At 33.2% G+C, this 17,513-nt stretch overlaps 1 protein-coding gene across 4 annotated transcripts in view; it reads right to left on the bottom strand.

Annotated features, from left to right (window-relative positions):
* The window catches only part of LOC145247998 (acetyl-CoA carboxylase-like), a 248,546-nt gene that overhangs the window by 208,468 nt on the left and 22,565 nt on the right, over positions 1-17,513 (bottom strand). For 2 of the 4 annotated variants that reach the window (XM_080109673.1, XM_080109674.1), the window contains exon 1: positions 12,675-12,814. The exons of the other annotated variants lie outside the window; for them this stretch is intronic. In XM_080109673.1, the coding sequence (XP_079965799.1) occupies positions 12,675-12,799 (125 nt within the window). In that variant the 5' untranslated portion in view covers positions 12,800-12,814. Of the gene's footprint in view, positions 1-12,674; positions 12,815-17,513 lie in introns of those variants that run through there. 4 annotated transcript variants of the gene reach the window in all.

Below are 17,513 nucleotides of genomic sequence, written 5' to 3'. Positions count from 1 at the left end.
AATTTAATCTTCCTAATTTTGTGAACAAAAACAAAAAGATGAGCATCATGGTGTTATTTGATAAATTCAAACGTTAAGAAAAAATATGTATGAAGATAGTAACATTTTCTTAATTAGGAAAAACAAACAAAAAGGTTATTTCATAGTTTTCTCGCTATTCAAAGTCAAGGTATTTGGTATTGTAAATGCATTAAAAAATTCTCTAGTAAAACCTAGTTATATATAATGAAAGGAATAAACAAAAAGTGGAAATTTGTGTTTTTCGCCTTTATTATTAAAACCAGAAAAAATAAACATCAACATTGTTAAAATAAAATGGAAAAAATTTTTGCATGATTTCATTTAGAAAAAAAAAAAAAAAAAAAAAAAAAAAAAAAACTTTACATGGAATTAAAAATGATTTTTTTTGTAATTTAAAACATGAAGGGGATTTCATTTGGTCTTTTTAATGTAATAATTGTCTTTATCTTCATCAATGACAAATTTAGTCTTAAAAATAAAGTATAAATTGAATTATTAAAAGAAAAATTGTCACTATTCAATTCAATGCTTATTCTTTTAGTAGAATTTATTTCAAGATAATCATAACCAAAAGTTATTCAAATTTTAAAATCATTTTTAAACAAAAATCTTTTTTCATTACATAGATTTAATTAATATTACTACTAGTAACATTAATGTAAGCCAAACTATTGCATATATATATATATATATATATATATATATATAAAAACTAGAAATCAAAATTAGAAACGAACCATGCAGAATATATTAGGAATTGTTTATAAAATTATGTCAATGAAGCATCTGGACAAGTGTGTTTTATGAGTGTTCCGATTTATAGGGAATTTGAAAATACTTTAGTGTATAATTAAATAAGTCCAATGTGTTTAGATATAAATATAGTTTTAAAAAATCTTTTCTATTTATTCATTTAGATAATATCCCCATAATTTCACTAGAGTTGAACATTGCAAATAGTTTCAGTTCAAGGAAAATGATTTCAGCTTAGAACCAAATAGAATCCAAAAATAACATGGGCCAACAATCAGGTGACTGATCAGCCGACATTCAAGAAACTAGGCTGAGCCAAGCTGTTACATAAAAGGATGAATGAATTTAAACAAAAAGACGAGGGGGCGGCGATTTAATAATCACCCTATTGTGCCCCTCCCTCATTCAGATCAATTATGAAGTCATGTCATCTCCAACCTCTATCTCTAACACGCACTTAAACAACCACAATTTTAATTCAATGAAATATTTTTACTAAATCAGACATGTTTCATGACAATAAGTAATTGCCCAACCTCACAGAGTAAAATCACAATATTTCACCTTAAATGCATTATTTCAAAGATTATATATATATATATATATATATATATATTATACACACACACACTAACTAGCAAAATCACCTGTCACTGTAGAGTCTGCAGATGCTGGAAAACTTTCTACTCTAACAGTTGCTTTCCTCAGACCAGTTATCTTTAAAATTAATGGATGCCCATTGTAAATCTGGCTCTAATCACAGTAGCTATATACCTTGTTTGGGTTGAAGTAAAAAAAATTTTTTTTTAATTTGTTTTTTTTAACATGTTTAATGAATGATTAACATTAGGCACCGCCAAAACTGGGGGGGGCAGGTCAGTACTTTTTGACGGACCGTCTTTTTAAAAATCTACCAAAAATCAGGTAATTATCCGATTAATACGAAATTTTCAGCGATTATTAGAAGAATGAACTTTATAACAGTGTACTTATTTTTCATAAACGATATTTATATATATATATATTTTTGCTTACAAAACCCCCCCTTGTTTTGAAGTGGGAACAAATATGCTTAAAATAATCATCTGAAGCTGAAATCAACATATTGTGTTGTTGTAAGGGACAGAATTATAGATTCAAAAACAAAAAAAAAAAAAATTGTTTGCATACCTTATTTTGACGTCTGAATATCAGAACTTCGATTGTGTTTAATTATCCCGCTTTTGAGTTTTGAAGTGTGAAATTCGGTGAATATGTTAAGTAAAATAATTAATTTAAGTTAAGCAAAACAAAAAAAAATTTTTTTTAATATTTATACGAAAAAAGCTATTTTAAAATTTTTGATAAATAAATTAACAATTTTTTTTTAGCGAGCCGAATAATGCATGACCATTATTAAACAGGGCATGCTTTGAATAATCGATACCAAAAAAAAAAAATTCGATAAATATTGTGCCCTTTGTGTTAAAAATAGCATCATTTTTTTTCGATCCCGTTTGAAAACGTTTGCCGCCTTTCGACTACGGTGGACCAAACGCGCTGAAATAATTTTTTTTTATTCTGCTTTAAATTGCCCCCCCCCCATTTTGGGGAGCCTGGCCCCCACACACATACACATTAAAAACCAAACGTATACAAATGGTCACCCATCTGGTACTGGCCAGCCTCAGCTTAATAATACATTGAAATTTTCGTCACTGAAAAATAAGTTTTTTTTGGCCTGTTTGGTCTTCCATAGTTTTCTTATCATCAGACGAAAACGTAAACAGAGTCGATCTGAACTCTACGTCAACGCGAAATATCTGGTTACCTATATGAATAAGTGGAATTATTTGAAATTCAGGTACTTATATTATAATATTTTTGCATATTCTCTTAGAAAATCATCCTAAATCTTAGTTAGACAATAAATAAATTAATTAATTATTTCAAAAACCCTTTTTTTTAAATATTTAAGTACGCTTTTTGTGCAAGACAAAAAATGTCAATTGTTAACTTTTTGGGAAAATTTAACATTTAAAATTGAATTAAAAATAGTAGAAAAAGTTTTACATTATTCTGTTTTCTATATGATAAAATTCAGGGTTTTATCTTTCTGGAAAAAAAAAGTTACTCAGAAATAATGGATTTTAATAAATGTAATTTCGTTTTAAAAAACAACAACAACTTGATTTTGCGGCCATTTTTGGCGGTGCCTAATTAACATTCAAAGCAAAAGAGTAAATCCTCCACTATAATAAAGAGCACAGTGCGTGTGTCATATATATATATATATATATATATATATATGTAATAAAAAAAAAAATTAGCAAGTAAAAACTGCCAGGTGAATCCATTTAAAGTATTTAGGGGCATTGCAAAAGCAAATCTATTACCATTTTTTTTCCGAATTTCCTTTTTTCAAAATTTTATAGTTTTTATTCTTTCTTAACTTTATTATGCTCCCACCTTTTATGACTCAGCACTCCTATCAAAACTAAATATTCGATTCTCAGACATCTGAACCTATATGACAGAAACAATCTCTATGCACATTGTTACGAGGGGCATGCAATAAGTAATGCCCCTGACCCACTTCCCATAGCAGTAGAGCAATGAAACTTGGCACAGTTATTAGTCTTTCTCTACATAGGAACCACCCAGTTATGCATTTCTGCTATCGTTTGATGCAGCTCTGGAGACTATTTTTGTAGAATACCCCAGGTTGGTCCTCCAAGCATGACGTGACTTCAGAAATCAAGGCTGCATCATCTGGGAAACACTTTCCTTTCAAAAACAACTTTATGGTTGGGAAGAGGTGAAAGTCAGAGGGTACAAGGTCAGGAAAGTAGGGAGGATGGGGGAGGATTTCATAACCACACACCCGTGCTTCTGATCTGGCGACATGAGAGTTGTGGACTGGAGCACTGTCCTGTAGGAGGAGGGTACCTTTTCTTATCTTGCCCCACCTCTTGATTTCGATAGCTTCCCTTAATTTCCTCAAAAGTGAAGCATAATAGGCTCCTGTAATTGTAGTACCCTTTGCCAGGAAATCTGTCATCACTACTCCGTCCTAGTCCCAGAAGATTGAGCATGACCTTGCCAGCGGAGGGCTGCACCCTTGCCTTCTTTGGAGGTGGTGAATCCAAGTGCTTCCACTGCATTGACTGGGCTTTGGTCTCTGGATCATAGTGATGGACCCAGGTTTCATCCTGTGTAATCAGTCTTTTGAAAAACTTTGACTCCTCTTCTTGGCACATCTCCAAATTCATCCTCGAGCACTCGACGCGTTCTCGCTTCTGGAATGGTGTGAGCAACCTGGGAATCCATCTGGCAGACACCTTATGCATATGGTCATGAATGATAGTTTCCACAGACCCTGTACTAATCTTGACATATTGGGCTATTTGGCGAATAGTAATGCGTTGATCTTCAAAAATGGCAGTCTCAAATTGATGGACAGATGCCTCATCAATGGCAGAAAGGGGGGGGACCAGGTCTGGAAGCTGTTTCCACAGACTTCCGGCCATGTTTGAATTCATGATGCCAGCATTTTACAAGGTCATATGATGGGGCATTATCACCATAAGTTTCTTTTATTTCATCAAAAGTCTCCTGTGGTGTGCATCCTTTCAAATACAAAAACCGGATCACTGTTCGACATTCAACAAGCTCCATTTCACACCTGACTCAGTTCAAACACCTGTAAAACAGAAACCACAATTAGTTCAGAGCTGTAATTTGCCACATAACCCGTAGAGATATAAATCATTGCATATGCAAAATTTCAGCTAGATCAGACAACTGGAAGTAGGTCAGAGGCATTACTTATTGCACGCCCCTCGTACTTGACGACTAATTCAATCTCATCAAAGCATGTACTGTAGCAGCAGCCAACGATACAGTATTAAATAAGGTACATCGCTTCACTTAGCTGCTCATTCAGAGCCTTGATTAAGGCACTATCCCCTCTGATCACACCTTACTAGACATTATGATGCGATTTCACTACCATGACAATCCAGCAACAGCAAATTTTTCACTCCTAATCCTTGCTGGATAGAAAAGGCATTTTTACTTCCACACCAAATGCAGTTTGAGTTAGCAACTTCATCCCCTTTTTCTACAGCACATCATCAACATTTGCTAACATCCTCTTGCATCTCTAGCTCCCAAGAAGTCATCTTGTTCCTGCCAACGTCCTTCAGTTCTTACTGATGTCCTGCTTTTCCTATACCCAGCGACAAACTCCTGCCGATCCAGACCGACCTACCCGAGGCGCATTTGTAATACTTCAAAGACATCTACATTAATCTCTGTTTGACTTCACCCAGCCTTGCTTTTTATCCAACTTTTTCAATGATGTCATCCTGCTAAACCAGGTTTTTCTTGCTATCCAGTTCCCAAAGACATCCAGCCTATTCTTGTTACTTTTCATTGAAGTTCCTGTTACTTTTTATATCCTTTCAATGCAATAAAAACTTATTTTTACACTGTTCACCTACATTTGTCATTTCTTCTTTACCATAATCCTATTTTCATACATGTATTAAAAAAGTGCTCAGCCGAAGTAGCTCCAGTTCTCTCCAAACTCTACAACAAATGCCTTAATGAAGCTTGCTTTCCGGGCTGTTGGAAAACTGCTTCTGTGGTACCAGTATTCAAAAATTCTGGCAAAAGAACTGACCCATTAAATTATCGCCCCATTAGACTCCTCCCACTTTTTGCCAAAATATTTGAGACCTTAATTAACCATGCTCTAGTCCATCACCTTACAGATGCTAAACTTCTGACTGATAAACAATATGGATTTAGACAAGCCCGTTCCACAGCAGACATCCCAACTGTAATCTCTGAACGTATATACCATTCACTGGACAAAGCGGGAGAGGGCAGAGTGGTAGCTCTAGATATATCTAAGGCTTTTGACAGGGTATGGCATGAGGGTCTCCTCAGGAAAATTAGATCATACGGTATCACTGGTAGAATACTTAACATAATTAAATCCTTTTTAGATAAGAGAAAAATCCAGGTTGTCCTCAACGGTCGTACATCTAAACAATATGATATAAATGCGGGACTGCCCCAGGGGTCTATCCTTGGACCTCTGCTGTTCCTGATATTCATAAATGACCTCCCCGACAAAATCTCCTTTGAGATGGGTATATATGCTGATGACATCACACTCTATAACAGGCACAACAGGAAAACAAATGAACACATAGCTAAAGAAATGGCAGAAACATTAGAGGATGACCTCCAATCTGTAGTGAAATGGGGACAAAAATGGATGGTCACGTTCAATGCCGCCAAGACTAAACTAGTTTTATTCAATAATTACAAGAAACCTTCTCTACCACCTATAGCAATGGCCAATGACTCTTTATCTGAGAGTACATCTTTCAAGCTCCTTGGCCTAACGTTCACAGGAAACAGGAGTTGGAACAATTACATCGAGGGCATTGCCAGGGCCGCTGCGAGGAAGGTGAGCTCTCTACCGTGCTAGAAAACTACTAACACCCGAAAGTATCCTGTACCTCTATAAGGCAACCATTCGCCCATGTATGGAGTATTGCTGTCATATTTGGGCTGGTGCATTGGCTACTAGTCTCTCGCTCCTTGACAACGTTCAAAAGAGAGTCGCAAATCTGATAGGCCCTGAACTGGCATCTAAGCTTCAGCCTCTGTCCCATCGACGAAACGTTACATCCCTCTGCCTGTTCTACAAGTATTTTAATGGTGAATGCTCTGATGAACTGCAAGCACTTGTGCCCCCACGACGTAAACACCCTTGACAAACCCGACAGGCTGCAAAATCCCACCCCCACACTGTAGAGATCCCTAGATGTAAAAGATCTTTCTACTCCAGTAGTTTCTTCCCCAGAACTGCTAGACTTTGGAATTCCATTCAAGGTCCCTGCTTCCCCAACTGTACTGACGTACAGAAGTTCAAGTGCAACGTGAACAGACATCTTTCTGCCCAAATCCCTACATAGTGCCCCAGTAGTTGTTGCCCCTGATAGTAGCCCCCTACACCAAAGTGGCAATGTGCTTTGTTTGGGGTGAAAATGTAATTAAAAAAAAAAAATTTATTTTTTTAAATTAAAAAAATGTCTTCTTAGTTGCAACACAATTATCAGTGACTGGTCCCTGAAACAACTTCACCAATTCAGACATTGTTATATGAATACTAGCAGAGCTTCCCAGCATTTGCCAGAACAAAAGTGTAATATAACTTATCTCTTTTTTCCTCCCCATAACTTCTTTCTACTTTTCCCAGCCCACTTCTTTGTGGGGACGGGGACACACACAAGTTAGCATAAAGGAAATAATTGAAAATTAGAGCTATAACATTCAATAATACAATAGCCATTTGACCAAATAATTTTTTTTAACTTTAGATATTATGCATCCAAGGTTATGCCGATTAAAAAAAAAAATACCAACTTTGTCAGTGTTTGTTATGTATTTTTCAAGTTTTAGTTGGACATACAAATAAACATTTGCCCCTTTTTATAATAGACTAGCAGGGGTGCCCAGCGTTGTCCGGGTGTTTGGATGTGTGTGTGTTGGGGGAGGGGGGGGTAGATTAATAATAAAATGGGCAAAGTAATAACCCTGTTTAAAATAAAAAAAAAATTTTTTAATTTAAAAAAAAAAAAAAAAAAAAAAAAAAACGTTGCCCAGGTGTTTGGAGGTGTAAAAAGAAAGAAAAAAAGTTTTGGTAGGGAGGTAGGCTCAACCCGAAGCCTTGAGGCTGAGGCAGAAAAAACATTACCCCGACGCTAAAGAGACAGAACTGACGAAATAAAACATTTAAAAAAACAGGCATTTAAACTAACATCAACGTTTTCTAGGTCAAACATCACGCAATATTCGTAGTAGTAGAAAAGGAAAATGAAAGGAACAATTTTTTTTCTACCCCTCCTTGTAGAAAAGCGACTGGTTGAGGGTGAAAGAATTAATGTTTTTAGCCAATTTTTTCAATATTTGTCACCCGGAGGTTCGAGCTTCAAAATGATACCGATCTGGCGAAAATCCGTGGCCTGTGTGGAAAGTTTTTGTGAGACATAAACACACATTTTGGCTTTATATATATATATATATATATATATATATAGACGATTTCGGTAATTACTGTTAAAGGATAATTTTTCAGCCATTTTTGATAGTTTACATTTGTTAAATACAATGGAGCATTTTGAAATAGTGCCAAGTGGCATTTGTTAGGATTCTCTTAAAATTAATATCAACCCGAATTAGATATTTTAGTCACATCAGTTATAACATACCTGCTCGTTTTACAATAAAAGTATAATAAAGTTACCTACTTCCTTTGTAAAAAAAATTAAATTTTCCCTTAATTAATAGTCTTCTAAAACGCATTCCTTTACTATAATTTGTAATTTTTGAAAAAAATTTTTGAACTAGCAAAAATGTGCTTTATTCTGTGGCAAAAATTATGTAACAAATTTACATGAGAATTTCTTACATTTCTGCAAAAGCATTTTTTGGAAGGAGTTATGTTTTGCACAGAAAACGCCATGCCAGCAAGTGATAAAAAAAAAAAAAAAAAAAAAAAAAAAAAAAAAAAAAAAAAGCATGATTGTAACTTTTTGTTTCTATATGTAAAGTTTAGCAGCTGTTCCATTTCCAAACAAATTTCAAAAAGTGATAAAAGATCTCATATCAAAAAACAAATAAATTGAACAGTAGGCAGTCGGTTGATATCAACGGTTATATTGAAGTGGTTAACTTTCAAGATTGCTGCCAAATTTTATCAATTAGTTTTGTCTGACTTTGCAAATGGTAACACAGCAAATTTATCTACTGCATTAATTTGTTTTCTGACTTTTGTGGTTAGTGCACTGTCATATAAAAAAGAATTTCTTCAGCAATATTCTATATTGAATATATCATTATGCTTCATTTGTAATAAATTTCAATTAAATTTTTAATAAACGCTGTTTGATTTTATTATTTGTTCTTTTACAAAACAGAATGTATCAACCGTTAACCCTGCAACAAGTCCAGATGATAATGCCCCACCCAAAACCTCCAAATGAACCAAGAAAGAAAGTTTGCCACCTGGACTTAGAACTAGTGGTAATATTAAGCAAATTTTTTGTTGTTTTTTTTTTTTTTAATTTGCTTAAAAACACTAACCATAATTCAGGATAATAAACTAAAGAAAAATGAAAAAAGGAAATCTGCAAAACAAATAAATATGGTGGATTAATTTGCCTCGTCCCACTTGCAAAGCCAAACAAAATAAATCAATAAACTTTGGTAATCATTTGGAAACAAACTGTTTCTATATAATCATGTTAATTTTAAGGGAATCATAAAAAATGTCACTCGTCACATTTCTAAACTTATTCTTGTATAAAATCATTATAGTTAATGTTTTTATTTAAAATACATGCTATCACTATTTGAATGATGTGAAAGGCCATTTTTAGTTGTATATGTTATGTATCACTAATTGTTGACTGTATATTAACTGAGAAGCATAAAATAAACCCATAGACGAAATTTAAAAAATTATTAGAGTTAAAAGTTAATTTTTTACTTTTAAATGTAGACATAATATTTTCTTTTTAATTTGATGAACTATTTTTTAATATATTTTTACAAAGGATTTATCACTTATCAAAGCCCAGAGGCTATTCAAGGATAAGGATTCATGAGTGTACAGTCGTCAATGGGGAAAATGTCGTAATTGTTAGTAGTGGAAATTTGGTAAATTGGATTACTTAAGGGGAACAGCTCATCAGAACTTGTTCACGTTGAACTTGAAGACGACCATATTGTAGTCAGTTGGAAAGCAGGAAAACAGAACAGAGTTCCACAGGTGTGCAGTTCTAAGAAAGAAGCTTTGTTCATGGAATCTACATTTAAGTTTAGGCACAGATAAAGAGTGAGGGAAATTATTGATAGTAGTTTCAGCTAGACAAGTTTTTCATGAAAGTCAGGCCAGAGTAGACCTTTATACCATACCCTATCAAAGGCTTTTGATATTTCAAGGGCAATCACGTAGGGTAGAATTAACTGCAAAGTTTTTGGCAAAGAGTTTGGTTTTGTCTGATGCTGATGAGATTACCTCAGGTCCATTGATGATGGTTGGGATAGAGCACACACACTTCTATTTAGGACCCTGTTTGTTATTTTCCAAAATTGGTGGGAACCAAACCACGGCTCAGCTAGTTTGGACTTGACGGACTGAGTATACTCTCTCATGTTCTTTATTACTCTTTTACAGTGGTTGCTGGCAGTCTTGAAACAGGCTTTCCTAGATTGCAATACTCATTTTCAGATATTCATCAATATTTTTCCCCATGTATCATTTTTTTCCTATTTATCCACTAGTGCAATTTTATCTACATTCCTGAAAAACGTCTGTGAACATTTCGTTAAGAGAGTTCACTAAATTTCTTTCACCACTATGTTTGAGTGGCAAGGTTGTAAAATCATATGTAATCACCTAAAAATAGACCCCCCCACCTCCAATAAAAAGTTTAATTTGATTATTTGTAATAAATAATTTACAATTCTAATTAGAAAAACTAGTTTAACTTTGTGTTAATAATTTAAAAGAATAGTAAAAAAAAAAAAAAAAAATTATTAATGGAATCCCTACATCCAAAACAAAAACAAAAAAAAATAAACATCCTACCTAAAATATAATGGGCAACTGTTTTTTGATAAATACTTCTCGCCAATTTCTGGTTCCAAAATCATCAAGTAATCTTTCTACGGGGTGGAACGATAAAATTGTTGCGCTAGAAAAGACATGATTCCATTTCCATTTGATGAAAACAGGTTTTCTTTTTTTATTGCAGATCATCTACTAGTTGGCCAGTTGTGTACAAATCTCAAGAGTGATAAGAGCGTCTGAAAGTGACAAAATGTTCAAGAGAGATTGGAGATGCACCACTATATAACTTATACTCTCTATCAATCCAAGTTATGACAACAGGACCATTGCCAGCACCCTTAAAATGCATAGCTGGATTGCCACAAATAACACGGACATGCCCAGGGTAGTGAGAAGAAAGTCTCCAGCCATAGTTAAGGTCTTTAGTGTGGTTTCAAGTGATGAGCTCATCATGCCACTTCATATCTTTGAAGTCAGCTTGAAAATTAACACCAAAGTGTACATGGATGTGCTGAAGAGTGTGGTGATCCCCTGGTGCAATCAGGTGGCCATTGGCAGACCCTGCATGTGACAGCAGAACTCAGTGCTAGCCCACAAGTCCAAAGAAACCAAGGTTTGGCTTCAGAAGGAGTGCTATGACTTTGTACCCTTCTCTCACTGGCTTTTCTCTTCTCCCAACCTGAATCCACTAGACTACTTTGTTTGGTCATATGTCGTCAAGAACATCAACATAACTTTCCACAACACCAAAATCAGCCTTATTGACGCAATCCTCCGAATATTCACTGAGCTCCCACTGGTGCTTGTGGAAAAGGCATGCTCACAATTCCGGACCCATATAGAGACGGTAATTGAGGTTGAAGGTGGTTACACTGAATAGATGTCAGCTCTACTATTTAATCAAGTGACCTAAATTGATTTTTTCAATAAAAGTTTTAAAATAAAGTTGTAATGTTGTTTTGTTAAGGACAACACTTACCGTTCCACTCTGTATTTCACTAAATTTAACAAAGCGCCAATGATCACCCATTTCTGGACAAGAGGAGTTTTGTTTAATTTACACGACAGTCACCACTTATCAAGGCACAAAGCCCACTCGAGGATAAGAGTTAATGAGTGTACAGTAGTCACAGAGACATCTGTGTACTAATTGTTAGTAATGGAAATTGAGTAGAAATTGATTTAAGGAGACAACTGAACAAGAATTTGTTTACATTCGACTTGACAACACCTATGTTGTACCTATTTACTATGCCTCCCCACGGGACAGAGTTAGACACCAGGGTCGTTTTTTAACGTGGAGAAAAGGTACAAAAATAAAAATTGTCTCAGTCGTGAAGGATTTCTCCTCCACCGAAAAAGAACAAGAAATAGAAGTGCAGCATCTGAAGAACAGATACTACACTTTGATCTTGTCCCGAAGGAACACCTATGTTGTAGTCAGCTGGAAAGTAGGCTAGCTGAACAGTTCCACGAAGGAGTAGTTTTTGGAAAACATCTGTTCTGTTGAAATTTGACTGCTAAAGCACTTGCGGTGTTGCCTGTCGGGAGTTGTCCTTTGAATGGAAGTTTTTTTTATATATGCATGCATGACACTTTGTTTAATTTTTTTTTCAAAGGCACACAATTTAGTTTCCAGTTATGAACAACATATAAAGACATGTAATGCTAGTCAAATTAAAAAAAAAAAATACTAATCAAAAACATTTTCCCACTTTTTTCCCCTACAGAGAGCATTCATGGAAATTCATGCTTCTGTGGTTGAAACCCCTTTGTGGGGAGCTTGAATTAATGCCCAGTTGGGGAATCTGAAAGTACTATTTCGGCTTAATTTCCATCATGAATTTTATTGAATCTTTCAACTTTGTGGTGATATGCATAATCCCTATTCTACTAAATTCTTGAAATTGCCTCAGTCACGGAAGATTACCAGGGAGGCTATTACCAGCTCACGAAGCACGCTGAGACGCAATGTTTCTGCAACACTGAATCGAGAAATCCTTGCAAATTTTGGGTCTTCAAGTAATCTTTTAGCTGTGAAATTAATTCTTCACAGTTGATGAAATTTGCATTTAGATTTAGGCACAGATAAAGAGTAGGGGGAAATTGTTGGTAGTGGTTGTAGTTAGACAAATACTTTTTGTGAGACCAGAAGGATACATGACAAAAAAAGATAAAATGTGTGTGTTTAAGGGAGGCGAGGGTAACAAATATGGGAAGGGGGGGGCTAAAAGAAAAGTTAATATTTAAAAAAATTACTTACTCTTCATCACTTAAAAAAGTAAATATTGCCAAAATGACTAAATCAAGCACATGAATGACCATTCCTAAGAAATGGGAAACGATCATTTCCAAAAAAATGCCAAATGAAAAGGTGTACGTGTCCATGTCGTTGATGATTCAGGAAGTGTCTTATGGAAAAAAAAAAAAAAAAAAAAAAAAAAAAAAGAAGAATGCTCACAGAGTTTAGCAAAGAACGATGAGAGTGATCCCACTACGTAGAATTGGGTGAACAAATGCAATTGTGTGTTTAATGGGTAGTACTTCTGGTGAAGCCATGGGTGAGGGTAGAGACATGACCAATATTCATTAAAACAAATAATTATTTTATTTATAACACGTTTTAATGTACATTTTCACCTGAAAATATTCACCGCTTCAAGACACACACTCATGTAAACAGCATGAAAAAAAAAAATGGATAAGCAACAAAAAGGTTTGAATAGATACTTTTAACAGAAAAAATAATATACACCTAGAATTGATTTTTAAGAAATTAAAAATGATCAATCTTATAAAAAAAAAAATGACTACATGTCGTTAAAAACGCTATTTGATCAGAAAGTGGATGATCATGTTATGTTCATTTAACACCCCCCCCCCCGAAACTGTCACTTAAGTCTAAAATAATTTTGTTTTTACAGGCATTTTTTGCGTACAAATATTGCAGAATCTCATTTGGCGGACCTGAACGAGAATCACTCACCCCTTATGTATTAGTATCTAATAATCCACTGAAAAAATTGCAAAAAAGCCGTTTTTAACATAGGGAGGTTGGGGTGTTTATTCCGAAAGCCGTTTTTTGAGGGGAAGGGGGGATTCTCGTTCAGGTTCGCCTCTTATTTTTATACTTGGATGAACAGGAATATGATGTAAGGGTAGAATCATTCTACTAGAATGAGACCTAATTTTCTAACGTGTTAGCTTGATAGATTCGTTTTACAGAACTTAGGTGCGAGTACTCAGAGTGTCTATCTTTTTTAGTATACACATACCATTCAAAAATTAAGAGGATTAGAATTAAAACTTATTTTACAAGAATTTAATAAAATCGAATTTTTTTTTAGGTTTTAATCTAAGAGAGAAAGTGGCGTATGTTTTCAGTTTCACAAATTGTCTTTTGAAAATACGGTCATTTTAGTATACGATTATTCGATTTGCAGTGCATTGTAATTTAAGGTGTAACAAATATTCATAAAGATTTCTGGGCATTTTGCAGTATAGACAAAATGAAAAATAGTAATATATATCTATATATAACAAATAAATGTTACCAAAGGCAAGATAAGTTACTTTTTACCTACCTGAATAAGTTTTAACTTATTTTAACAAATAAGTAGTGCTGAATCTAAAGTTAAAACAAGAAAAAAATGGCAGACATGAAACAGTCATCTGATGAGTCTCGATAATCGCTCAAAAATCGAAAATTAAACAAAATACTGGTATAAAGGCCAAGTGATACGTTTTCGCTTTGTTTATGCCTAGATTTATTTTAATAGAACGTGTTGATTCCCGGTTAGGGTTATGTAGGACTTTCTCTTTTTCCAAGTTCCTATTTACTCGCCAACCCATGAGGTCAGAATTAGACACAAAGTCGATTTTTAATTTTGAGAAAATCCAGCTCTCCCAAATGAGCATTCTGGTTCGGAACAAATAAAAATTATCTTAATCTAGAAGGATTCCTCCTTCAAAGTTCGCAAAATAAAATTGGTATTAAGTTAAATCATTTGTTGCATCTTAAATTGCAGTACAATTTTAGGTGCTTATTGTCAATAAATCGATTTTTTAAATATATCGTTTTAAGGGAAAACACATAACTCATGTTGAAAATAGTAATATATCCAAAAATTTCGAAAATTCATCGAGTAGAAAAACTGTTATTGTGTTTGGGTTTGTATTACTGTACACATAGATTCGAAAAAGTTGTCAAAAAACAAATATATAACAAATAAATGTTATCAAAGGCAAGATAAGTTACTTTTCTGCCAAACTGGATATATTTTTTGTGTTTTTATTCAATGTAACATATTTATTCAGCTCGAAAAACATACAGTGTTTACCGATGTATTGGAACATTCAAGATGGCGTCTCACACCCTCTTTAACACCGTAAGTATGGAAAAAGGTGTTATAAATAAAAAAAACTATACAAAATACTATTAAAAACCCGCCGAATATATGTCAACCTATGTCACGGTAACATATATTGAGCGAGTTTTTAACAGTATTTGATCTGGTTTTTTATTTATAATATCTTTTCCCACACTTACCGTGTTAAAGAGAGAATAAGACGCCATTTTGAATGTTCCAATACATCGGTAAACACTGTATGGTTTTCGAGCTGAATAAACATGTTACATTGAATAAAAACACGAAAAATATATCCAGTTTGGTAGAAAAGTAACTTATCTTGCCTTTGATAACATTTATTGGTATTATTATACAAACACCGTGACAGCGTTAGGGTTAGGCTTAGGGTTAGGGTTTAGGGGTTAGGGTTAGGGTTAATTCGCTGTCACGGTGTTTGTATAGTTTTACCCATTTATTTGTTATATATTTGTTTTTTTGACAACTTTTTCGAATCTATGTGTACAGTAATACAAACCCAAAATTACTTTAACTATAATAAACTTTCTACTCGATTTTTCCGTAATTTTTGGATATATTACTATTTTCGACATGACAATTAAGTACATAATAAGTGTTTTTGCTTAAAACGACGCATTAAAAAATCTGTCGACTGTATCTTAACAAGCGCCCAATTTTAAATAAAATGTAACAATGTGTTTTTTTCGTTTCAAGAATCAGTTTAACTTTGTGTGGTTGCCTTTCTTCTGTTATCGGAGAAAGTTACCGATTTTTATTGAGCCAATATCGCCCACCACCATAACTTTTACATTGACAATAAGTGTTTTCACTAAAAAAAAAAAAATAATAAATAAATAACACTGTAAGAAAAGTACACGAAGTATGTAAACGTAATCCAATACGAATGCAATGGATTACAACGCGAAGTCATCAACAGAAGGCGAAACTTTCGAGTTAGGAATTCCGATTTCCAATTCATTTTAAATATTATATTAATGTAATATTTTTAAAGAAAATATATATATTTATTTTTTACAATATCGGAAATATTAAATATTGTCATGTTTCATTGTTCGAATGAAGGTGTTTTTAATGCTATTTTTAAAAAGAAGGGGTGTATTTTTAAACCTTGCTTACGAATGGGATCCATTTTTTTTTCTTCATGTTTATCCAATGTGGCTATTATATTGATTAAAAAGAAATATGCACTTCAAAATTTAAGAAAATATGAATATTAACCGTAAAAGAGCATGTAAACACTTACTTGATTAATAATTGCCAATTATTATGTTATACCTGTATTAATAAAACTATTCGTACTTTACAATAATACTCCCCGGTAAAATACGCTACTTAAAAGTCAAATTTCTTACAATACTTTCGTGTTTTGAAAATAAATTTGGCACTTTTTTTCAGGATTTGAATCAAACTTTTTTTTAACATTAACTTGAGATTCAGTTCAAATTCTGTAGAAGCACCAAAATTTTAAATTGTATTTAAAAAATGTAAACATGTAATTTAGAATTATTTTTCTCTTACGTTCTCTATCTGAACAACACCAGTTACATACATATAGTTATTATTAGTCAATTGGGGACATTTTGGAAATCTATCAAATAAAATATTACAATCTCATCTGTACATATTCTGTAAGGATAAAAGTCAAAACTAGAGGCGGGTTAAGATTTTTCGAAAAGGCAATATAAAATTGTGTATAGACAATAAACACTTTAAATAAATGGTAAATATGAGAGTATTCTCGGCTTATGTTCTACATCATACCATATTTGCTATGACGACCTATTATTGCCAATAATGAACATAACGTGTTTAAAAAAATGCGTGCGTGCGCTTTTAATTATTACTTTTAATATGTAATACTGCCTTCATTTTCATTCTAAAACGTTCTGCATGTCATAATCTTAAAAAAAGATGGCGCCTCGCCTAGGTATATTGCATTTCCAAAACATTAATTCGCCTCTAATCGACTATTACTAAACAATGCTATTTTTTCCTAACCAGTACTAATAATAATTAGTTTTTAATTGTTGTGTACGTTTTTATCGTCCCAATTTTTTTTTTTTTTTTTTCGGAAGACGATCATTTTATGATTTGTAGTTTGAACATTTCAATTGCAATTTAATATAAAACAGAGCAAAATATTCATAGTTACATTTAATATTCATTCTAGTATTTTCGCAGACTTATTGATACTCATGCAGAGTTATTATTAAAACATTCTTAATATGGAGAGGGGAGGGTGTTTTGTACCTATTCTGTATTTTAACCTTACAATTGAATAAAAAAAAAAATCATAAAACTTTAATTAAACGTGGAAATACGATTTTAAAAATAGCGCGGATATCACTCTCTGCATTAGCACCCACTTATTTTTTTTAACATGATTTTTAAAATTAAATTCAATTTTCACGGTATCTTTTGTTTATCAAGCTGTTAGGTGAAAGCACAATAGTTAAAGCCTCCTCCCTACATTAAAAATGAGTTTTTAACGTTATTATTTCAGCACGGTCCGTAAACAAGTACCTCTATTCTTTTTGATGAGAACTTAGTATTTTTTTCATTAAAATTTGAATTTATCATTTTTCCCTACAATTAAGGTTAGAATTATTTATGAATTCTTTCCGTTATTACGTTATTTTTGTTTTCTTTTATGATATTAAAAACTAGCAAAACAAAAGAATTTTAGATGCTGAAAATAAAACAATCTTAAAACT

This window comes from Euprymna scolopes, chromosome 26 (assembly GCF_053919585.1).
Source record: "Euprymna scolopes isolate OS-2025 chromosome 26, ASM5391958v1, whole genome shotgun sequence".
NCBI classification, from domain to species: Eukaryota; Metazoa; Mollusca; class Cephalopoda; order Sepiida; family Sepiolidae; genus Euprymna; species Euprymna scolopes.
Note: the sequence above shows the minus strand (reverse complement) of the source record. Positions and strands in the feature narration are given on the sequence as shown.